Source organism: Aulostomus chinensis, chromosome 18, assembly GCF_037954235.1.
Source record: "Aulostomus chinensis isolate RoL2024-O1b breed Wild chromosome 18, RoL_Achi_v1.0, whole genome shotgun sequence".
Taxonomy (NCBI): domain Eukaryota; kingdom Metazoa; phylum Chordata; class Actinopteri; order Syngnathiformes; family Aulostomidae; genus Aulostomus; species Aulostomus chinensis.
The window spans coordinates 6,624,183-6,649,441 of record NC_141337.1 but is presented as its reverse complement, the minus strand read 5'-3'; the positions used below and the strand labels follow the sequence as shown (position 1 = coordinate 6,649,441).

The following is a 25,259-nucleotide window of genomic DNA, read 5'->3' as shown; positions in this document are numbered from 1 at the left end:
CGGAGGGTAGAGAGAGAGTAAGATACCACAGGCGGATAGCAGCAACGTACCCTGGAAGAACAGAGGATCCAGTGCTAAGAGTATGAACATCTTAATAGGGCAGGTCTGCTGGGAGTGTTGCTAATCTGAGCGGAGCGCCGCAGCTGTGGATGCTGTTCACCCATCATCATCATTATCCTGGTAGGTTTATTTACCTCATCTGCCATTGGATTCTTCTTCTTTTTTTTTTGTATAGAAATATATCAGTTGGTTCACTGAAGATCTGCAGTGATTTACAACCAGAATTTTTTTTTCCTAATTTATTGTTGCTCAGCTGATATCCAAAGTTTAACAGCAAGGAAAGATTTATTTTTTTGATTGCTCACAAAGATGCCCAGCGCGGTGATGCTCCTTGTAATTTGTTTAAATGTGGAATCCTCTTTCATCATGAATGAGGTCGTCAGAGACTCTGCTGTGATACATCCCTCTTACCTCCCTCCAGCTCATCATTGTTTGATTGATTTATCCCCCCCCCCCCCCCCCCAAAACCCGTAGAACCTCTCATCTGTCACCACGAGCTCAGCCAAAGTCTGCAAATTCCACCACCTGTCAAGTCTTGGACGTTTTGTTATCAGCTAAAGCCGCTGGATGTCTAGCCCTGTTTTCTTTAACCCCCCTGAGACTCTTGCACATGTTCTGGACTGGCTGGAGTCATAATCCTGGTATCCCACTGCAGCAGGAAATGAAATATCAATCCAGATTTTCTTTCCTCATTGGAATAAAGAGGAATCAGCCACGCACGAAAGAGACTTCAGAAGTCAGGCATGGATCTGTGAAGGAAATTCCTCCGCAGCATCCAGCGGATGCTATAATAACCTCTCAGTATGAAAATATTCCATTGTTCAGTGTCTCCACTATTTACTATTGATTGGCATCATTTGTGGGTGCTGTTAGTCAATGCTGGCAGATATCGCTGGCAGCAGAGGAGGGACTGAACATGAAAGTTTAATTATGTTTCATAATTCATTTAAAGCTGGCTGGGGCAGGAATTTGAGGAATGTTAAAAGCTAGACAGTGACATATAATCACAACAACATATCAGGTTTTGTATTTACGGCTATTCAGCTTTTCTGTCTTTGAAAAGACACTCTGATTGATTTCTTCCATGATGGGGAGACAAATAGGAAGCGATGTTGGATTTGTCAGTCGACAAAGCAGCATTTTTGCGCTCTGAGCTTCTCCTTGTTGCAATATTAGGTCAGCTCCATTAATTTGATGTCATTGCATGGAGTATTAATTATGGTGTGTATAATATAAAAAGCCTGCCCATTAAATTGGAATAATTAAGAGACCTTTAATCATGCCTCACCAGCTAAATTCACATCAGGCTTTTCTTGTTTTAGCTTCGGCAAATGTATTTCCTTTTTTCTAATGACTCTCATATTTGAAAATCGCAAACATAAAGAGGGAATCAAATGGACTGTATGAATAAAATGTTATTTGTTTTAACATAAACAGGATGGAATCATTTCTATAGGATTCATAGGGTAATAGAATACAGCAAAAGTCAGGAAGTTGAAACTGTTCAGTTCAGATCGACTGACCTCTGTTGGCTAACACTGGTTACTTATACACAAGTTTAAGCTGTCTAAAACTTCGTTAAATATAATGTGCTAAATTTTATGATGTGTTTCTTGGTTTCTTTTTTTACATGTAAACAATTTTTTTAAGAAAATGCATAGACGTGAAAATGTTCCTCAAAGGTTTAAAGTCATGGAAATGTAATGGTAAAAATACATATGGATCCCCAAATGTGGTTTACTGTAGCTGCAGCTGGATATGACAGATAGCTCTTGAAACAGGAGAGCCTCCTTAAGTGTGAGGAATGAACAAGTGCTACTTTAATGGAAGACAAATGAATTTCCTTCACTTGTAAAACTTGAAGAGCTCATTTTGAAATGTTATTGAACCGAATGGCCCTTGCACTTTGACCACCTTTGAGATGTCTAGGAGTTTGATGAACTCAGGAAGCTGTTCTTCGTGTATCAGAGGTAATTACTGTCATAAAAAATCCTCCCAACTTCATCACCGGTTGCTGGTCTCTTCTCAGCATTGATTTTGACAAAAATAAACACAAGAGTTCACGTTGACGTCATTGAACATGCCAATTTACCAAACCTTACAACCTTAAAAGCTCTGATATGACAGAAGGATGTGTCAGTAAGTGATACTGCTGTCAAATTCTGACAAGAAAATAGCACTTTCTGGGTTTCAGACAATTTTCAGGATGAATAACTGAATCTGCTGCTCTGAGTGGCTTCATCCACTTACCTGGAAATATCTTTGTTCAGATAAGACAGCAACAAATTGCTAGAGAGTAGGACGGTGAAAAATGGCAGCAAAGCTTTTTATAACCACCTAAAACGAGGCATTTCTCTCTGTGACAAGAAACCTCCAAAAAGCAGTTTTTGTTGAACACTTGGCAGTTGCTATTTAAATACAGTCGGCACTGAAAGCATTTATGTCAAAATTCCTTATCATTTTGCTTCTCCTACAGTAAGTTATCAATGAAAAAGAGCACCCAAATAGTGAGTCACTTTTGAATCACCAAAACATGCAACTACTACTATCATCCACAATATGCAAATCAGCCTCACAAATAATCACATCATCGCAGGAGCTTTGTGTGCAAATTAGCAGAAAAAGACAACAGGTGAGAGTGAAAAACACACCTCCTTATCACAGAATACCAACAAAATGTCATTTATGTCCAATGTTACTTGACATGACAGCGCACGCAGCCGATTAAAAGAGTGAGTGGCCACAGCGACACATGAAAATAACTGCCAGGTCACACATTTCAAAGAGAGATTGTTAATTCTGAACAACAGTGTATCTTAACAAACTGAAAAGTGGCAGCAGCAGCAGTCAGAACACAATCAGCCGGGACGGCAGCCAATCACGTTAACTGAACCAGATGACTTGGAGCGTTCTGAAGGTAATGTGATGTAATGGATTAAAGGGATGAGACTATGCCAGGATTTTTCACAGACAAGAGTATACTGTGGCATTATGACACATCGAGCTTGTTTTTTGGCCAATATCACAAAAAAGGACAAGGTGATTGTGTTGGTGGATGACTTCCACAAACCATCTGCAGGGGTTGATGGGGATTTTATTTCCTTTTGCAGCTGCAACTTCAAAAGAGAGACTGCAGCAGCACTATCAGAAAGATTGAGTTCAATTTAGTCACACAAAACATATAATTTGGGAAAAGTAATGTTTGTAGATATAACGCTTTTGTCGAGGGAACGCATCCACCACACACATTACAATGGCTTTCAAAAGATTTTGTTATCTTCATGAAATGAAGTTCCAGCATGGGCTACGTCTCCCAATAACTCAAAACTCTTCATTCATTCATTAACCTCGAAAATGCGGTTGATGATAAATCTGAAATCATTTCCTTTTCACGAGCAGCAACTTTACTCGTTCTTTTCATTGTCGAGATAAACAACACTCCAGCTTACTAGCTAGTTTATTAGCTTATGACACTTGTTAGTCACAGTGGGCGGTCAAATTCAGCGTCCGTTGAAATGACCTCTAATTCCTTCCCTACAATGGCATGAATTTGTCCAGCAATTGCTGAGTCAGCAATGTTTCTTTGTTTGCATTTCATTTATCTCATTTATATTTCTTCAGGCGAGTGTAGAACCCTTCCTTTAGGGTTCATGGGATGTTTGATGTCGCAAAAGCTCCATGACTCATCTCCAACACGGGTCTTTCATTTTGTGGGTTCTTATTTTAATCCACAACTGCATCCCCCGCCCCTTTATCCATTGCAGCGTCTGGGGGTGGAGTCATCCGTGCATCTATATGTACAGAGATTTTCTGCAATTACACATATTGATCATCATTAATCTAACAGAGCTCACCTCATGTGTCTTCCTTTCTTTGCTATTCCAGACTTTCAAAATGTCTGATTTTGAGGATTTCAAGCCAGGAGGGCAGGTGAATGTCTCTGACAGCTACCAGCTGAATCCCACCAGTGTGATTGTGTCAGTGGTCTTCTCACTCATCTTCCTGCTGGGTACCGTTGGTAACAGCCTGGTTCTGGCTGTGTTGCTGCGGAGTGGACAGGTCGGCTACAACACAACGAATCTGTTCATACTTAACCTGAGCGTGGCCGACTTCTTCTTCATCATCTTCTGCGTTCCGTTCCAAGCCACCATCTACTCTCTGGAGGGCTGGGTGTTTGGATCCTTCATGTGTAAAGTGGTCCACTTCTTTATTAATCTCACTATGTATGCCAGCAGTTTTACACTTGCTGCTGTCTCTGTTGACAGGTAAGATTCTGCTCACAGTTGTGATTTATGTCTCAACTCACCACGCCCAAATATGTGAAAACACAATCTAATATCCAGAAATGAAGCTTGACTTTCAAACTTTGGCCTTCGAATGCCCCCCCCCCCCCACCCCCACCCCCTTATCCAGAAAAGGACAAACCACAAACTTAACTTACATAGTTTAGAGTTAAGTTTTGAAAAAGTTACACAATTACAGCCCTGGAATAAGAAATCAGAGGCCCGAGAGAGCGAATAGCTTATCTCTTCCTTACAAATAATTGCATCATCACCATCCCATAAACTCATCTTCAGCAAATTGGACTCAGAACTGGAATGAAAACACATAACAAGACAGCCTCCCTGTCCCGCCACATAAAACTACTAAAGCCTCCTATAGCAGAGAGATCATAACAGCTACAGAGCCAATACATGGCCATCAAGGCCAATCACTCCTTCATTACTACAGATCAACCATAGCAACACCGTATTGTGTGTTGTGTGACAACACTCACAACATTACAGGGACATGTGTTGTATAGTTATAGCACATCGGGCCTTTTGAATTTTGAGGTTTACTGTCCAAGTATTTGTGTGCCGCTCAAGTCCCATTTGTGGCTTTGTATCATAAAAGTATTAGTATCATGTTTTGTTTTTTGTTTCATTTTGATCCGGTGTTGTTGTATTTCATTACTAAATCTAATGTTACCTCATCTGTTCCTCATCTTAACCAAGTGCTTTTGCGGCTATTCAGATGGTAACTGTGGTGACACATCATGAAACACACTAATTCTAAAGTGAGTGTCACTTCAAGAGCCTGCTGGCACTGATTAATGTAGTCTCTGGAACTTCAAAATAATATCCACTGGCTGCAGCGCTACATCGCTAAACCGGAGATTTTTGTGTGTTTAAACAAACAAAACAAAAAAAACACACAAACTGACCCTGCATTGATTTTATTTTTGCAATGCTGGCCCATCATTCTAACAGACGACGTGCCACTACAACATAGCCTAATGTGTTCTAAGTGGTTGTGGCCTTTTTTCTGCTCTTTTTTTCAGTTGAATTAGGTTGATTACATCAATTTTCTGCATCAATCATTCTAGCGTAACCGCCTTTGTATTCAAAATCAACCTCAAACATAATCTCTTTAATTAACCCGAAACAATGTCCCCCTCACTGAGGGTAACTCACTCCAAAACAGCTGGCTAGCTGAATAACTTGTGATTTGCATGTTATCGGGATATGATATTGCATCTATTGTTGAGCTCAGAACAGACGATTTATATCCTCGTGTGGGTTTGAGAACATGTAGACAGTTTCCACATAACTCATTTACTTTTAGGATATCGTGCAGATCATAAAAACTTCATTTCAAGGTTCTGGAGTAGCAATCCTCATCCTCCATAAGAGAGAATACAACAAACTCATCACAGCTTTAGTCATTAAAGGTCACAAATGATTAATTCAAGGTGTTCGAGGGCATGAATCAGTAAAGGGGGTTATTAAATAGTACACTGAGTGCAAAAACTAGCTATTTACTATACTATCTGATACTCTTCCATGTGAAAGCACAAAATTTAAAGGAGATCTGAAACATTATCTTTGTCCAGTGGAGAAATTTCACCAACAGAGACCTGATCTCAATCTGTAATTGAATATCTTATGAGAGAATCATGCTTCATATCTGAAAGGAGGTTTTATTCCTAACTGAATGAGCTCCAAGCCATCATTATACCCTGAGCAGCTCAGTCAATATAGACAGAGTCAGTCTGCGGCTGCCCTCGGCAGGACACAGCGTCTGCTTACACCGGCTATGTTTACACTTTAGAGAACTCAATAGATTTATCAGCTTCCCTGCCAGACTTTTTCTCATTAGTCTGAAAAAGAGCAGGAGGGTTTGACTGGAGAGGTTAATGAATTTCCCTCTCCCAGTTCCTCTGTAACAAGTAAAAAAAAAAAAAGGACAGAATATAGAGTTTACACACCTCAGACCAGGAATCCTAACAGGAAATAAATTGCAGTTCAGCCTGAATGAACAGCAGCGCGCGCGCACCCACCCACCCACACACACACACACACACATACACACACACACACGCACACACACACACACATACACACACACACACATACACACACACACACACACACACATTTAATAGGAAATATTCACACCAGTGTGCTACCCAAGAGAAATGACCATCACCTTTTCTATGTGAAACAAAATTTATTGTTATTGATTATTTTAGAGTTTACCTCTGTGTATGTTTTGAGGCTGCAAATACACACCAAAAAAAACACTAAAAACAGTGTAATTATCTCTTCAAACGTTAGAGGGTGTAATATTCCCCATGACAATTGTCTGTATGGAGCCATGCATGCTCTGAATTTCCCAGGATGACAGTCAACATGCACATAAATAGAAAATGTGAGAATTGAGTTTAACATGTATCATTGATACATGCTGTATTCCCTTTCATATTCAGAGAAAGCCTAATTTCTATCCACACCAATGCCAAATCCTCGTCGGAAACATGTTGTAGCTTGTGCTTTTCTGATAATTTCACTTCCGCTTTATTAACTGGAGCTAGTGTTCTAGTTTGTTCAAGCCACATGATCTTTGTACGTGCCAAAGACATCTATTGATTGAAGCTCTATATACTAACTCAGATGAAATTACTCAAGACCTTTCTCACAGAAACCTCTTCTGTCATGGTATAGAGAGGAAGCCGATGTGGATTATCAATCTTGACAAAAGCCTTCATTGATTTACATGCCTTAATGGCTTTTGTGTGCTGTGGCGAGTTAATGTTTGACTGGCAATGAGCTGATAGGGGTGTCTAGCATACTCACGAGTAACTGTCTATGTCTAGTTCCCTCTCTTGTTGGGTGTCAGTGTGTTTGGCCCCATTTAAACGAGGAGCCAAAGCACAGTGAAACCTTTTCCTTCCGTCTCTGGACAACCATCTTTAGTGTGCGAGGAAGCACAGGACTTAAATTGCCAGCTTTATTCATATTTTTGCCTGCAGGCGAAAGGAGCCCTATGGCGAATATAACCCCTCAGAAAACATTAGCTCTTAAACGCGTCATAAATTGACCAAACAGGTCGAAATTTTATGAAGGAATGTTGTAGTCGTGAAAGAGTTTCATGACATTGCTTTCTTTAAGCCATTTTGCATTGAACATCAGACAATAAAAGATCCTAACAAACAGAAAAAGATTTAAAAAAATAAACCATTAACCATCAAACGGACAGACGTGCAGAAACAAAAAAATGGATGTATTAGAGAAGGAGCCGGAAGAAACAAAATGCTGATTATATCCCGCCCCTTCAGCTGCAGTGTCACATCAGTTCAGACTAGCACATAAATCAAAGGAGAGAAATTGACACTGTCGCAAATGCAGTACCCTTGCAAATATTTCATCATTATATCAACAACAACAATTTCATTTGCCCTTCTCATGTCTGCACTTCTGGCTAATTATTCGCTTTTTTGCATTTAAACTGTCAGGTATTATTGCTTTGCTTGAGCTCTTCATCATCCAGCGGGCAGAAATACAGAATTAACATTCATTCTTTGGTCTTGTACCTCGCTCACTACTCTTGAGGATTTTTTGAAGGTTACCTGGAAGTAAATAGTTTCTCGCCTTAAACATAATTTTTGAACTTGTATACTTCACCAGATCCATGAATTTCAAAGTTTGTGGCTTCAAAACCAAAGGACTGGTATGCTCACAACATCCAACATTATTCATTATACTTATTCTTTCGTTTTCTTTTTTTTCCCAGTATCCCACTCCTATTTCAGGTTTTGTCTCCAACCTCCGCACAACAACTCAGGTGGACAATATGCGCATTTATATTGGCCTCACAGGGTGCAGGGGTTTGCATTTTTTTCCATCTGTTAGACTCATCAAACCAACTGCACAGCTGCATTTCCTGCTACTCTACAAAGTGATGCATTCACAGTCAGGTTCTACTGAAAGAGGACGAAACGATTGTTTGAGAGATCTGACTAATATGTTATCATATTTCATGTAACAATATCAACAAAGAGATTGTGATCCTGCACAGTTCCCTCAGTATGAGCCGCGAGGTTCCAAACACTTAGCGTGGAGCTTACTGCATCCTTGAAAGTTACTCGTTGTTCCCAGAAACACTCTGCATGATCAAAGTAATCAAAAAGTAATTTTCAAGACTCCCACACTCCAGCATTCCCAGTGGACAATCTTGCTTTGTTACATCAGAAATAAATCACTTTCATATTTTGTGGAAGGAAGAAAAAAAGAATAAATCACTCAAGGGGAAATTATTCTGTCAAGTCAAGTTTGAGAATAACAATAGAAACACATGAAAAGCAGAAGCACTTTTTACGATCATTTTTGTGGTGTGCGTATGATTGCGAGCCGCGTTTGCTCATGTAAAAGCTGATCAGAGGTTATTGTTATTGTTATTTCAAACAAATTATTAATGCAGTGACTTAAGACCTGGAAAAGCTTTAAAGAAGATGCTTAAGGAGCTGAATTATAGAGATAACTTCATTAAAATGAAAACTCCACTTCCTGAATGTGGAGAATTTTTGGGTTATATTCCTTATTACACCATCACATGTCTACAGATTTGAAGTCCTTGACTCATAATAGACATTGTCATTATATGTCCAATGTTATACACTAAAAGTTTGGTTTAACGTCACGCTTTAGTTTGCATTTTGTTGAAAAGTGAATTTCATGTATATCTGTCCCTTTTCTTGTAGGTATCTGGCCATTCGCTACCCACTACGCTCCAGAGAGCTGAGAACCCCTTGTAACGCAGTGGTTGCCATGGTGATCATCTGGGGTCTCTCTTTGGTCTTTGCCGGTCCTTATCTCAGCTACTACGACCTGATTGATTATGCGAACAGTACAGTGTGTATCCCTGGCTGGGAAGAGCAGAACCGTAAGGTGCTGGACACGTGTACCTTCCTGTTTGGTTACGTCATCCCCGTGCTGATCGTGAGTCTCTCCTACACACGAACAATCAAGTACCTGTGGACGGCTGTCGACCCTCTGGACGGCATGTCAGAATCCAAGAGGGCTAAACGCAAAGTCACCAAAATGATCATCATAGTTACGGTGCTTTTCTGCATATGCTGGCTGCCGTACCATGTTGTGATCTTGTGTTACCTGTATGGAGACTTCCCCTTCAATCAGACCACGTACGCCTTCAGGCTTCTCTCTCACTGCATGGCCTATGCCAACTCCTGCGTCAACCCCATCGTGTACGCACTGGTGTCCAAACACTTTCGTAAAGGCTTCAAGAAAGTGTTCAGCTGTATCCTCAGTAAAAACGGGAGAAACAAAGTCCATGTGGTTCACGTAGCCAACACAGTGCCTGGATTTGAGGCGGGTTCCACTGAGGTGTCACAGATGAACGAGGAGAACGTCCGACAAAATGAATGTGAAATGATCAACAGGCGGATCGCAGAGCCAAGAGAAGCCACCGTGACGCTGAATTTGCCCTTTCAGCAGCCAACTTGACAATGGATTCAGCCAGGGGTGCCGTAAATGGGTGGGGGTGGGGGTCTGGCACCCTTAACTAACAGAGGGCCCCAAGACATGTTGATGGACCCCAATGTTATGTGTTGTACTGAGCTCCAAATCTGTAGCTGCACTGGTGGACTCAGCTTTGCTGGCAAGCTTAGTCCTACTCTGCTCTGCTTTGCCTGCAACAAAAATTTTACAGAATGTGTAACTCACTCATCATCATATTCTCATTTTTGGTGAAGAAATAAAAAAGACTGATGCACAGTCACACTGACGTACAAAAACTCGAAGTAATGTGTGTAACATGAGGCTTTCATACCACCAAAAATGTGGTTTCTGTAGCACGGGTGATAAACTGAGTCATCAGGTCATGGTCATTTCACGCATTCTATGAGATCCAATTTTCACTTGTCATGTTTCCATTTAAAGTCAAACAACTTCTGAGCAAATTTGAAAAATGCTAAGTGCGTGTTCTTCCATCAAGTTGTTTGGGGTGAATAAACAATATTTGTTTTTAGCAGAGGCATTGTTAGTCATAGCTGTAACAGAGTAGAAAAAGACGACATCTTGGCCATCCACCAGAGAAAAATGAAAAGAACTCTACAGGAATTACTTTCACTTTAGGGAGCTGTACTTTTTCTTTAGTGCCAGCAAATATCCACTATTCTAGCTGCTGACAAAGACAAACTTGAGGAATGTCAGGGAATATGCTGTCAGTTGGGACTTAACAATTCGCCATGTCAGAGCTCATGAAAATGGCATTTCCTTCTCCTAATATACGCATTTATGCTTCTTTTTTTTTAAAGGCAAAACCCACATCAAGTGCACATAGAAACTTTTTAGCAAATGTTGCCATTTCTATTAACCTTTTCTAATGCGTATCAAAATATATTGACTGGAAACATGATTAGTGATGCGGAAATGTTTGTCACTAAACGTGAAAATACTCTCAGTATTCCCCACCATTTGCCTTAACCATGGCTTGCACTTTGGAGTTTATTTAAGGTTTTGAAGTATTTCAGATGTCATCGGCACTTTTAAACAGCACCACAGAATGTTTCATCTTACCAGAAGCTTCAAAGGGGCTGGAGGTGGTTGTAGGGACCATAATAATCCATAACGATCCAAGGTTTGATGTTCTGTTGCTTCAACCTCTACTGGTTGTTAATTTTCAAAAAAATCTGCATGTCTGTCATTGAGGTTAATGTTTCACAATCTTTTCATCTCAGGAGTCAAGTTTTCTTTTTCCTGTTTGCATGCAGATGTTCTGTGTTGTCAAAATATACATGTTTAAATGAAATGTATATTATGATGCAACACTTTCAGAATATTGTATACAAATATGTATATATATTTGACTTGATTTGTTATCAGTTTGCACTGGGATACTTTCTCAGAATCAGGCGGTTTTAGAGGAAGTCGTCAAACGTACCACACCATCTTGCTTTACTTGGATTTTGTGACATTTCGATTCATGGCATGTTTCTCTTTGATGTTAATTATTATATATTTAAATGAGTGTTTCTCAATGAGTTCACGTAAGCATCGAAGAGTTGTGTATCTTACAACGTGTGTATTTTGTGTATTTGAAATTTCAAAAGCTGTGAAGTTACTACCATCGCTGGCTGATTTACTTTCTTTCCAAGCGGATCCTCAGTATATCGCCGTCTCTGTTCAGCTGTAAGTTTGTGTCCTACCTCAGAGCTGTCTCGCCTCTTAGCTGTGTTCTCCTTTTATTGTGTGAGATCCAAATTTCCTTCTTGAAAGATGAATATACAAATGGAATTTTCGCCCTTGCACTGATCAACTTTCCTCAGTATTTACTGTGATTTTGTCCTTTAGATCTATATTAGCCTTCTGAAGTATTTCTGTTCTGTTTCGGTCTGTAAACTTTTCAAAAGACGCTACCTGTGAATTTTAATATATATTTAATTAAATATTTATCATGTTTTAGAACACAACGCCTGATACTGAAATTGCCAAATAAAATATTTTCTGCTGAGACTATTTATTCAGTAAATGAAGAGAGATTTATGTCGCTAGGAGACAAATATTCTTATTTAATTTGATCTATTTATTAGTTCTATAGCCTACATCAAATAAGAAAAACATAAATAAAGTAACACTTTTTTTTAATAATTAAAATAAAGGAACGATTCATGCAGGCGATTGAATTCGCCAATGGCTCAGCAAGCATTTAACCTTTGACCTTACTTACACTTCCTGTTAGCAAGAGCGCGAGTTTTCGATAGTTTAGCATCGGCGGAAGAGCTTGGTGAGAGATGGATCGTCTCTCCTCCAAATGTCACGAACGGAGAGCTGAAGCCGGTCAGACTTGTGCTGCGTTTATGGCTGATGGAAGTGTAGGGACGCTGTTGGTCGTCAACAATCGTAAGAGGGTAAGAAAGCTGTGCATTAATTTAATGCATTCTGTGATTTAGGCGCGCAATATGAATTGTTGTACTGCTTTCTCTCTGTTTCTCATTTATATTTTGAATATAATATGGAATTAGCCCGTTGTTGATGTACAAGCCTCAGTGGTAGTAACCGGCCGAACGCTTACTGACTGTGTGCAGTCCTGTCACGTTTTTGTTTTTTTTGTTTTTTTAATTCTTAAGTGTGTGTGTGTGTGTGTGTGTGTGTGTGTGTGTGTGTGTGTGTGTGTGTCAGCAGGCTTGTGCCTGTTACTGTGTGAAGCTGAGTATTACGCCTTTTAACAGGGAAGAATGCACAAGTGTAGCTTTGGATTGTACCTGAGCTCAGCGCATAGGTGTGGTTGTGCAGTGTGGCTGTTGGCAGCACATTCATTGAAAACTGAATGTGGGAGCACCAACACAGGAAACAACGACAACACAACCTGCAAAATAAATAAATAAAAATTGTGCACCATGCCACTGCTCCAGCTTTCTGTCTAGAACTGATATGGAGAGACAGAATTGTCACAGTCGTTGCGTCTCTGGAAGTATCAACTGTCATCTTGCAGCATATTTACTGGCATTATTCAATTTTTTTGTTGTTCTGATCAGCTGTTTCCTGCCAGGAGGCTGTCCAGGGACCGCTGCCTCTCTGAGAGGTGAGACGAGAGCCAGATTCATAAGACACGGATGCTGAGACTCTAATTAAGCTCTTGTTGTCAAGAAAGAAGCTTGTGAAATTGACTGTATGTAATCATACACTTCTGAACAAACAAACAAACAAAAAAAACAACTTCAACTTCGTGGTCGAATTTCACCTTCATCTTCTGACAGAAGACAGAAAACAGATCAATTATCTGGGATGTTGTACATACAGACAATGACGCGCAGCAGACAGGTTGGCGGCTTTGGCTGCAGATGGATGAAGGATGACCTGAGGGCTCTGACACGCTCGCGAGTAGCAACTGCCAGCGGAGAAGCCTGGGCAAAGAATAGGAAGAGTGCTGTTGGAGGATGTAGCAGCCTTCCACCTGATGGTGAAATGGAGCTTATTAGCACCATTGGTAATTACAGCTGCAACCAAATGCAAATTCAATTTAACATCCCTGTAATGTTCAGAGAATTCCTCCCCTCATCCATCAAAGCGCTTCCTAGCCCTGATGGGTATCGTCAGACAGGCAGCAGTGTATCAAGAGCAGGCCTCGTTTTTTTCCTCTGTTATCGTAAACATTGCACAGCTGATGCTGCCTCCACTGTCACACGTCCTGTTACGGGATTGATGTGTAAACTACTCGTGGGTGCAAACTGACTTATTAACTTCGCCATTTTAACACAACAGCCGCAACTCTTATAGACAAAAGCTAATACAAAGTTGAATATGAGCGTCTATCAGATTCAATTAATTTTAGGGCCCTGCTCCAAGCGGCGTTAGAAAAATACTAACTCCAGGCAGAGAGCCGGTCTTGCACCGGTTAGATATTGTAGACGCAGACCTGAGAATGGAGCCACGCAGGCGGGGCACAAAGAAAATGTGTGGGCGGGATGAACCCGGTGGTGTGAACACAATGTTGGAGGAGGGAGGCATAGAATCTGGAGTTACAGCACCACATAATCTGGAGATACAGTGCATCATAATCTGTCTTTTTTTATCAGAAAAAAAGAAGTAGTAACGTGTACACACACATCATTTCACTGGCGTAATGTGAATCTACAGAAGAGTGGGTGTCCTGCTGTGGCTTAGAAGTGATAGTCGGAGACTGGAGTCGCTTCCGTTTGTGATGTCGTTGCTCTGGCAACCACACTACAATTTGTCTTGGATATTTTATAAGGGTTTGCAGCTGCTTAAAAAAACAATAAGTGGATGTTGGACATGCAGGTCTGCAGTTATGATGATGCAGCAGCCTCAGTACATATTTGATTAAGAGACTTGGTCAACAGCTACCTGAAGACAATGAAAACTTAATAATCTTGTTTAGTAGGACAGAGACAGAAACCTCAGAAGAAGCAATTTAACGAGGGAAGGAGAGTGACGCATAAAAAGGAAAACTGTGTTTTTCGTCCTATCCTTGAGGGGATTCTTGGGTGCTAAACAGCGAGCTGGATTTATCTTTTGCCAAGCTTGTTTCATCCCCGTATGGATACCTTTAGCTCTTGAAATGATATATTGATCCTCCAAAGTCAAACTTTCTTCTACTCAGTGGCATATCTGAGACAAAGATCTGGAAGCTGAAATCAATTTAAATGTGCCACATGTTGCTCCAAAAATCTGACAGGGAAGAAAGCCAAGAGAAGGAGAGAGCAGCGTTTGCATTGCCCTTCCTCTCAGATGGTTCTTCAGCAGCGTCTCACTGAGGAAATCAAAGTCAGAACAACAGCTCCGGAGCAACACTTGGCATGTGCCGCTTCGTTTTTGGCTGACTTTTTTTTTAACACATGATGCCAAGTATATTAGTTTATTGCCACGTATTAATGTAGAACCATAAAACTGTTACGGGAGGGGCAATAATGTCTGTTGATGACCTAAAAGCAATTGCCTTTCAGTCCATCGTCGGACATTCACATCCCTCCTCTTTGGATGCAGGATTACTGTGAATATTACACAGTTATTGTCAAGTTACTGAGTCGAGAAGCGCTCCAAACACTAAATATGAACATAACGTCGGAGCAAACTCTTAGTTATGATCCCCACAAATAAATTCAAGCGCTACACAACAGCCGCCTCTGCGGTAAATGATGAGGGAGGTGGTAATCACACTCAGAGCTCAAGTATTGGTTTATTGCATGTATTTATTGTCCAGGTACCTTTTTAGCGGTAACCATGCTAGATATTGAACAGAAACAGGTCCAGGGTACTGAATGTGCTGACTGGGTTGCTGACTAAAGACAATTTATGTTGTACATATTTACACTGAACAGGTGAAATAGTTGACAAGAAAGACTTTTGACAAAAAAGAAAACACAAAGGTAAATATGTCCCCACATGTTTGAAAGTCACACTGCAGACATCATTAGAAATAAAGGCACTCTGATGTTTATTATATACATTTCATTGATCTTAAATAATATAGTCCTTCACTTTGGGGGGGGGGGGGGCTTTCACAGTAAGGATCATAAAGTATCTGATACTCCATGATAGAATTTAATTTAATAAACTCGAGGTGTTCATTTAACTTGATCATAATTTAACAAAAGAGGCAAATCCTCTCGATATACTCACCTAAAGCATCGAACAACAGCAGATAAACAAATAAACAAAAACACTTTGTGCTTCTATGCAACAACACAAGACAGAACTCTGAATTCAAGGCTTTATTATAGGCTACTACATCGCTCACTATGGCCTGCAGCACGAATGACCGGGTAAACTACAGAAAAAAGACACAAGATGGCTTTGAAGCTTATGATCGTGTCACTTTCCCAGCTGATCCTCTGCTGTCGTTTCAGATCAATTTTTTTGTGCCATCCGGCGTAATTCGTATTGCCAAACAGCGATTGGTTTTGGAGGGGGTGCTTTGTTGCACCATCTTGTGAGATGCTTTAACTGCTCCACTTGAGATGTTTTCAAAGCTAGAAAAAAAGGGTTAAGTTCATACCGCGATGCCCGAGAGCATCATTAACATGCACCTTGGCCACTGCACAATTATTTAAAAAAAAAAAAAAAAAACTCGAGCCTTCAGTGCAAGAGCTTTTTTTGACATTTGTGTCATAAGAGTACCAAATGGTTAAGTGCTGCAACGGTATTAATCAAAAATTGTAATTTCAAAGCTTTTTCCTCTTTGCAATAATTCACATTGAATTCCTGGCAGGCACAAGATGTGATAAGCTAGCGAAGGCTTCTGATAAGGGATCTGTTTTTAGTGCAGCCACATAAAGTTGTGGATCACAAGCAACCCAACATGAGCCACCTTTAAAGTTGTGTGTGTGTGTGTGTGTGTGGGGGGGGGGGGGCAGCAAATACCCTGATGTAAACGTGAAGACATTTGGGTTTCAACAAGCCCTCAGTAGATACAATCAATGTGGTGACTTGTCAGGAAGTCATCGCGTTCCCAACCCGTGTGACCTTCTGTGCACCAACAGTGCCCCCTTTCATAGCAAGCTGATAACATTCACAGCCCTTTTCATTTACATGCTGTGAAAGCCAAGATCACCTTGAGTGTTACAGAGCATGGATGACAAACTGCTCTATTACACTTCAAGAGCCATTAATACTGGCGCTGGTATCCGTTTTTAACCCCAAACATAGTCTTTCTGAAGGGATTTTTTTTTTTTTTTTTTTTTTTTTTACTTCAGTCACAGTTGTGTGAATTTTGCTGCACTGAAAAAAAAAAAAAATTTGAAAGTCAAATGGGGTTTTGCGGATCAGTGTCTTTTCCAAAGAACTTGCAACTTTCAATTCATAATCATGTAATTCTGAAGTTATTGCATCATCGACCTCAGCCAGGTTAGGTTAAATTATTAAGAGTTCAAGACGGTTCGTGAACGCAACAGCCGGCTCCGTGTTAAGAGTGCATTTAGCGAGCAGCACATGAGCGCACAACACAAAACACTGCAATCCAGTCAAACTTAGAGCCCGACAGATACGTTGATGTCCAAATTTACACCATCTTTCATAGATATATGAGCCAATATGAAGACTCCATCAGATCCATAGCTTAGCATTGTGAAATGTAATCTTCATCACATGTTGAAGTTAAAAGGCTGCTCACAAGTCAATTCATTCAAATGATATATAGAAAACTCTAAATTGGGCAATTTTAATGTACTTTTACATTTTAAGTACACTTTGCTTGCAGTACTTATGTGTATTATATTTAAAGAGATAAACCAATACATCAGCCAAATTTTTACTCTCAATATCAGGAGCTGAACATATTTAACCATAAAATAAAATGCTGTACAATCAGTCGGGCTCGAAGTAAAACAGCCCCATTTAAGAAAATCAACCTTGTTACAATTTTTAAAATCTAGTTTTTCTTCAAAACTTAAAAAAAAACCCAACAACTTCAAAAACGGACTCAGTTTTATGGCAAGTTTTTGACATTTTTTTTTTTTTTTTAAATGTGGACATGGATTTCTATTACTTCAAATGTATGGAAAGTGTACTTTTCTAGACCGAAAAACTTGTTGCAATTTTAAGCGACTAAAGTGTTGCACTGGATTGCAGTTGAAATTCCACGGGTTCCTAAATTTTCTGGTCCCCTCTGTGCTCGAAAAAAACATTCAGCCGGCAGCATGAGTGGTTTATAATACAATAAAAGGGCAGCTTGACTGAATGCCACAAAATTAAGTACTGGAAGGAGACATTAAAATAGCATAAGCATCCCAAGGGCTCTCACGATGAATGAGTATGCAGTTAAACAAAAATCTTTCAAATCAAAGGATCGTCCTCCACAGGGGCAACACTCTTGCTTCAATAGCATTGAAAATTAGCATTTTAAATATTTAAATAGATATAAAATTTTGTTATCTTTTAACACAAACTGTACACATTTGTTATCAATACATATAAAAATCACAAGTGTGGCTACTTTAGAAAGGACACCCTCTGGTATATCAAAAATATGCAGCTTTAGTAGCACTTTTGTTCTTCATTTATCTAATAAACTTTACAAAGCTACGACACACTCCGAAGAAAGTGCATGACATCTTTTCTTCAGTGTCACTGCGGTGGTACCGAGCACATCGGAACGTCTCCTGAGGCCTCAAAAGTCACCCGCTGTGGTCACTGCTTCGCTTTTCAACTCAAGATCCACTTGTACCGCACCACTTTCTCTGCTCCCGATTATAAAGCACTTCCTCTTCTCCATCCGGTCGTTCCTCGCTCCATCATACGCTGACTTTTCAACTTCTCATTGCTTCGACGTGTACTTCAATCAATCTTTTCAACTTTCCCGATAATCTTCTCCTCAAAAATGGGCAAAACGGCATCATCTTCACGTACCTCTTCAAACACCACTCCGCAGTCAAACTCATCGCTCACCTTCTTGAAATAATACCTACACAAGGACAGGGTCAAGTTATAAACTCCTCCAGGTTTTTAACAGCAGAAAACTGTCCATTGCTCAGCATGCCAGTAAATCTTTGCCTGACATGTAGGAGGTTTGGCGCTTTGGAGTTTGAAATTCCAAAGTTGCTAATGTTACACATTCAAGCTCATATATTTCAAACATCAAGTCTCACCTGTAATTTCCTTTCTTCGTTAGCAATTCTTTGAACTGCCCCAGAGTGACGACCCTCCCCTTCACAGATGTCCTGTAAGGTATCGGCTCTCCGCAGAAGTAATACGCCACAGTAATGTTCTCACATGGCTGCTTTTTAGTGGCCTTGTGCCTACGAAATGAAAATCAAAACCATCATTAATAATATTCATTGTTATAGGTTGCGTTAAATATTTTGCACAGGTACATAAACTTAAAACCTGCTGAACTGAGCTGGAAAATGATCTCAGATATTCTTGCAGATGCCACTAGATGGCACATGGTCCATTTCAAACATGCTAATAAGAATCAATTCTACAAATGTACGTCACATTTAAAACTTGCCTGCTAAAAACATTTCAAGCACAAAAATACATGGCAATTACAGGTGGTTAGGCTATGAGCTAGCGTCTGTGAAATGAGTGATGACAGACAACTTCAGGTGAGAGTGCAGACAAATAATAGACCACAGGGAAGGGAAGGCAACAGGGAGAGCAATGTCGGAGCCATGGAAGGTCGCTTGTCTCTTGCTTTGTAAAATGACGGCGGTGTTTTCTTACTGCCTCCACATCTTAGCAACAAGGTTTGCCGGGCGATGGACTAAAATCCTCTTCTTGTTTTCTGGTTCACAGGCTGATTGTAAATGTTACATTCTGAACAGGTTGGACTTTTTTTTTTCTTTTTTGCAGCCCGGGATTGTAACAGACCAGTAAACCGCCATTGTGAATAGTCAGTGCAGAAAGAAACAACACCATGGCTCTTGAACTACAGTAGCTGACAAAAAGGTATTTACAGCCAAGTATGTTGCTCCAGTTTAAAGAAACATGCCAACTTTTTGGGAAAGTGATGGCTTTCTGGAGCTTCATCATATACCCAGCAAGGAGAGAATGGTCTCTATCTGCCTGTCTGACATTAAAAATGATGGACAATGAGTGTATTTCCCAAAAAGCTGAAGTTTTCCTTTGAGGATGCTGCACAAACTGAAATGTAAAAGAAGTCAATGAATGAATCAGGCTAGGGTAATGTCAAGGGCGATTAATCGAGTAATCGGATAAGAAGTATTGCACATTCAGCAATTTTTTTTCGATTACGTTACTTTTGCTTTATTTAGGAGCAGTGGTACGACACATAAGGGAAATAAGACAAGTCTCTTAAATGAGCAAGAATGACATGCAAATATAAACGTACAAACTAAAGTAACTTTACTTAGACTGTAATTTTACTTTGACTGTTTTGACTTGACTTTTTCCTGAAGTGCAAACAGGGGATTGGTTCACCAACATGCCGCCTTTTTCTCCTCTTATGAGGTTGCGTTGGTTGAGTACAACAAAAGCAACAAAAAAAAATTTGTTTACTTTAGGGCAGGATACAGTATGTTAGATTAACAGTTCTTAAATTGACAAAATGTTTTACTTCATACCTTCTAAAAGATATATAAAATAATCAAAGAAAGCCTTCACCATGTTCTTTCGGAATCAAAGTCCTTCATCTTCCCAATGCTCCTGATGACCCCTGCATAGTGTAGTTAGAGAGGCTCTGTGATTGTAACTGTACAATGCATCTCTGTGATTGCACTGCCGACCATCCACACTCGCTGCACTGTCTTTGGGTTAATTCATGTAAATGACCCACTTATTGTACAATCCACTTATTTTTGCACACTGCTCTTTTGCACTTTGTATATAGTCTTGTTCCGTCATTATGTGCACTATGTGCATAGCCTTGTTCTCTCTTCAATCCCTGTTTGTTGTTGTTGAGTGGAGCTCTGTTACTAACAGAATTTCCCTTGGGGATGAATCAAGTATTCTGATTCCGTTTCCGATTGATTAATCACGAGCGGTGACACACAAATGGACCAAGCACTGAGGCGCAGTTTGCAGAGATTTGACAGAGAGCCTCTTTGGATGGTACAGTAGTATCAAATAATTTGCCTTTCATCTGCCTCCTGCACATCTCCATTTGCTGAGAGCAGGCAGTTTAACATCAAACACTAGCATGTTTCTCACAAAACATCAAAAACAGAATATTTCTCTAATGGTCCAGCTCTCCTTCGTCAATAGCACATACTTGTACTTCCTCTGTGATCCTCTCGCTGGTCTCTGCGGGAAACAACTGACGTGATGTATTTTCTATCACTAAATTGCATCCTGATTATTTAGCAGAGAGGGAAAATAATTCACTTCACACTGTGTCCACTGAATCATTTCCAATTGGCTTCCAGGTTTCATTCAAAGTACGAAATTATTCACACTGCAAGTAACCATGGTAACCACAGTTACCACAGTAGCCACAGTTCCACCTGCGTCACTGGTAATTGTTGGATTTTTGCAGAATTACTCCCTATTTACTACACAGTGCACGACAGTACCAGCAACCCTAACATACCCACAAAGTGCTACTATCTATTGTTGCATGAGCTACTGTGTACTCGGTGCCTGCCTGTTACTTCACTGGTGTGCCGAACTGTGGGAGATTGTGATGTAATCGAAATTTTGAAAAAGACAAAAACTGAAGCTACAAAGTAAACTACCGAGTGTCTGAGGAGCAGTGATCGAGGGAGTGATGAGTTTAACTGCTCACAAAATGCATGCTTATCAAAAACAAGGGCTTTTTAAAAATTAAGTGCTTTTAAACCATTTTAGATGACAAGTTACACTGTTCACCTATTGAGGGGCTTCATTGCTCACTTATAAACTCTCTACAGGCTTAACAAGCAACATGCCATGGACCAGCTCTCAGCAAGTTGGGAATTTGTGTGATGGTTGAGCCATTCCTCTTTAGAGATACCTGTGTTCTTATTCACAAAGTTCAGTTTCTTTCAGTGGCTCTTTTCAAACACACACATTCCTGGGTGAGTGCAAACTGCTTGTGATGAGAATGGGAAGTGAAGTGGGTTGCTGTGGCCTGAGGGTAATCTGTGGGAAAATTTACTGGAAACAGGACTAGGAGGACACATTGGACATACTCGGGCTCGGAGAGCTCGCTGTCAGAGACGGCGGGCACCACGCTGAGTGGAGGGAACATTGCAGGCCTGACTGCAGTGCGACCCCTCTGGATCACCTCCATCACATACCTGAGGGACCGAACAACCCCAGTAGTTAGACACAAACTGGCCTTAAGAAGCTCAAAAACTAGAGAACAAATTCTGAGTAAAAGCAAAAGGACAGATCTGGTTTCTTCCCTCAAACTAAAATGATTCTTTTGAAAAACTGAACAGATGATTGTGGCACATTTCCATCATCTTACCTTTGTTTGGGCTGGACGGTCCCAGACTTTATTTTCTCCTCTGCAAGTCTGCGTCGAACCTCCTCCAGTTGGGTGAGGGGGCTGGGAGCGGGGTTGGGGGGCATGGTAGGATCCTGGATGAAAGGATGAGACGGCTGCACATTGTTCCGTATTTGTGTGCCCACACAGGGATGATGTGATCCCGATCGTTCTGCCAAGGTGAGACGGGGTCCCTCATGGCCTGTGATTTTCTTGGAGCCAGCAGTACTTCTACAATAGAAAACTCTTAAAAGTAAATGGTCATTCTATCATGGAAAATCTGGTCTGAACAGATCAACACTGAGTCATTTTGTGGAGGACGTAAATGAACAGAACTACTGCACTGGAAAGCAGCTCTTATTACTGACCCGTAGGGGCTCCTCTTATGTCGAACCATTTCTTTCTGTCCTTCCATTAACCACAAAAGGATCTTATGATTCTTCTCGGTCTCCTCTGCAGGCACTGGCATCTCATATGGCCGCAATTCTTCACCCTTCTTGAGTGCTCTTTTACACTGTGTAGCACCTTTACCACTGTGCAGTGGGAGAAAGCAATGAAGTAGAAAAGATGAATTGCATTTTGGGAAAACTGACGAGAAAACAACTTTTTGCCAAAATGTGGTATGTACCCATAACTTGTGTGCTCCATGCTAATGGTTCCCATGCCATCTGCATATGTGCGAGACTTCGATCCATAATGACTCATCTCAGTGGCCCAGGGAAAGCTGCCGTGCACACGAATGGTTGTCTCTGGCTCCAATTGCTCTTTAGGCTTCCCCGCAACTGCATGGTGGATATGGTGCATGTGTTTGTGGTGGTACAGGTGGCTTGCCTCTCCCTTGATGCCATGCCTTGATGGATGTTTGCTCTGACCCCAGGGCAGTGCCATTCCAAGTCCTGCCCCTTTGCCCCCTGGAAAACCGTCTGGTGAGCGGGACTTGGGAGAGTGGCGGCCTGTCCCGGGTGACTGGCAGCCTGGAGTCTTCATGACTCGCTGGACGTGGTCATCCAGGATGCTCTCAGGGTTCTCCTCATGAGCGTCTCGAAGGAAAGGACCACTGTAGGTGATGTCAGCATAGGTGTAATTCTGCAGATAAGCACCAGGGGGGAACCTGTGACCTGACAATGATGTGGCTGTGGACACGTCGACTTCATCCCCATCCTCTTCCTGTGGTGGAAAAATACACCCAAAATTACAACTTACAGGAAAGAAGTGAAGACAGAATAACTATCCATGATATATCCAATGGCAATGATGACTAAGATAGCAATGAGCATTAACTGCTTGTTTCCTTGAACGGTGTCAAAACTGCTACTGTGTGCCGCTCTCATTACAACCTGTAGATGGCAGATTTACACCATATGTTAATATACATTCTCAGTCTCACTGCAGAGGACAAACTGGGAACACATCAGTACCGTAACATTTTGGGATCTATTCATGCACAGAGCATTTCTGTTGTTTCTTGTGTCGAAAAGTGTAACCACTAGAGCCTCTACTCGGAGTGACAGCCAAAGTCATGCTCTGACAGAAGCAGTTCCAGAGGGAGCTGTGGGATGCTGGAGGCATTTTGATAACAAGGCACTATAGGGAGAGCAGGATGTGATAAAATTGAAGCAGTGACTCCTTACCGAATGGAGGAAACAAAGTCGAGCCATGGTAGTTTTTGGAACAAGGACCTCACAACTTGCAGAAATTTCGAAATTCAAATTGTTTTTTTTTTTCCTCATATACACTTTCTATTGCGCCTTTTTTTCCACCCTCATTCATTTCTCACTAATTGAACGTTGCCAATCCACTGACTACGCTCCACCCCCACTTTCACACTGGGTAGCACCCCAGACTACCACACCCTTTCTCCATCCATGGAGTTGCTGGCCGTATGTTTTCATCTGAATCTGAGTTTCTGAGTTTCACCTGGGGGATGTAGCCAGGTTTGGCACGCACCTGTAGCCCCCCCGAGCAAGCACTCTGACCAACCAGAGGAGGCGCTACTCCGGTGACCGAGACACACACTGTCATTGGGCTTCAAACCCACAGCCATTCAACAGTATCTGCTTTAAGAATAAGACGAGTGTATTTTTATTGCAGCTGGAGCACCATGCAGTGTTTGTCTGTCGTGGGTATAAAATTAGACACACTTTGGTACTCAGAGAGGGGAGGAGGGAGAACAAAGAGATATAATGGAAAGACAACAATAGGGATCTTACTTTTATTTCTCAGCCAACCAAAGCTTTTAAAGTCAATATAATGAAATGAACCTGTACTTTTATGCGTGCCAAACCTGAATAACTTTCCTTCAGCCTACAGCTCATTCTCCATTTGCTACAACTACATATCAATGAAGTATAAAAGGACATCTACCTAAATTTTACTGTGTTCACGGCTTTGTTTGTTTTTTAATATTCATAATACTGTAACAAACTACTGTGCGCAGCTATTGGTGGAATACTTTTAATAATGGATGTGTTTTGTGTCTCTGGATCTGTGTAAGCAAAGCCCACTGGTAGTTGTTGACAGAATCATGATATCTTTATTTCAGCACACATTTCAACCCTTTTCCTTTTGAAAACAAAAATCAAATTATAGCAGGCACTTAAGAGAGGCCTGTTCACTTAAAATGTTGATGAGGATCTACTGGTTACAGACCAGTTTATTTAGGCAAATCTATGCTTTGTCTGACAAGGAGTAATGGTGCACACAACAGCCCCATGGTCTGTTATATATAAATATATACATGTATATATATATTTTTTTTACAACAAAATGAACTGATGACTGTTGCTGCGGCTGCTGTATACGCAATTCTCCTGTTCACAGCAAATGGTTTCATTTTTAGCAGGTTTTGTGACTGAAGCAAGTACCACCTATCCTCATCAAATCATTTGATTGACCTTGCAGTAAAAATATGTCCATTTTGAACAACATGGGATGTTTCTAGCTCTGTCAAAAAGTTGTGTATCTGTAATCGGGATCTTTCAAAAATTAATGGAGTGATTTCGATGAAATGTGTTGGAAAAACAGGTGAGGCCACAAGGAGCAATCTGGAGCAAATTACAGACCCTGGGTGCTGAACAGCTAGCTAATATGGCAGTACTTCTCTGAGGATGGAATTCCCTGATTCAATGTGAAACGGTTCTAAGAAAAATGATTCAGCCTCCAGAAAATTATCTTGATTCTGTGATGAGAAGCCCTCTTGTCAGGCTCAATATCTCAGAAAATGTGAGAATATTTTGTCAAAATTTGTTGGAATGTATTTTAATCAGGGGGATGAGTATTGCTCTCCTGGAGATGGTACTGGCGATCCTGAAGACCTACATTTGATGAACGGGAAGAAAATTTAGGGATTTTTTTTTACAATACTCTGTTCATATTCTGTATCCACGTAACCCCCTTGCTGGAGGTATGCGTCCACTGAGTGCTTTCTATTTAAATATTGACGATATGATATTTTGCAAATGTTCTACCTGCATGATATCCAGACTCTTTTTTTTTTTTTAAACATCTTTCAACGCTGGTTAAAAATCACTTAA

The 25,259-nt window shown here is 40.7% G+C and overlaps 2 protein-coding genes across 8 annotated transcripts in view; one reads left to right on the top strand and one right to left on the bottom strand.

Annotated features, from left to right (window-relative positions):
* On the top strand, window positions 1-12,735 carry galr2b (galanin receptor 2b). Its single transcript, XM_086185717.1, has 3 exons — window positions 1-180; window positions 3,946-4,325; window positions 9,083-12,735. Exons 2-3 carry the CDS (start codon window positions 3,955-3,957, stop codon window positions 9,843-9,845), a joined length of 1,134 nt encoding a protein of 377 aa, XP_086041843.1. The 5' UTR covers window positions 1-180; window positions 3,946-3,954; the 3' UTR covers window positions 9,846-12,735.
* Window positions 12,736-15,042: 2,307 nt separating this feature from the next.
* axin1 (axin 1) overlaps window positions 15,043-25,259 on the bottom strand; it is a 33,898-nt gene continuing 23,681 nt past the window's right edge. For 4 of the 7 annotated variants that reach the window (XM_086184865.1, XM_086184864.1, XM_086184863.1 and 1 more), the window contains 6 exons: window positions 22,355-22,893; window positions 22,095-22,259; window positions 21,709-21,972; window positions 21,428-21,535; window positions 18,446-18,595; window positions 15,043-18,261 (listed from right to left, as the gene is read on the bottom strand). In XM_086184865.1, coding sequence (XP_086040991.1) covers window positions 18,135-18,261; window positions 18,446-18,595; window positions 21,428-21,535; window positions 21,709-21,972; window positions 22,095-22,259; window positions 22,355-22,893 — 1,353 coding nt within the window. In that variant the 3' untranslated portion in view covers window positions 15,043-18,134. The remainder of the gene's footprint in view (window positions 18,262-18,445; window positions 18,596-21,427; window positions 21,536-21,708; window positions 21,973-22,094; window positions 22,260-22,354; window positions 22,894-25,259) is intronic. The other 3 variants (XM_086184866.1, XM_086184867.1, XM_086184868.1) reach the window with 3 other exon arrangements.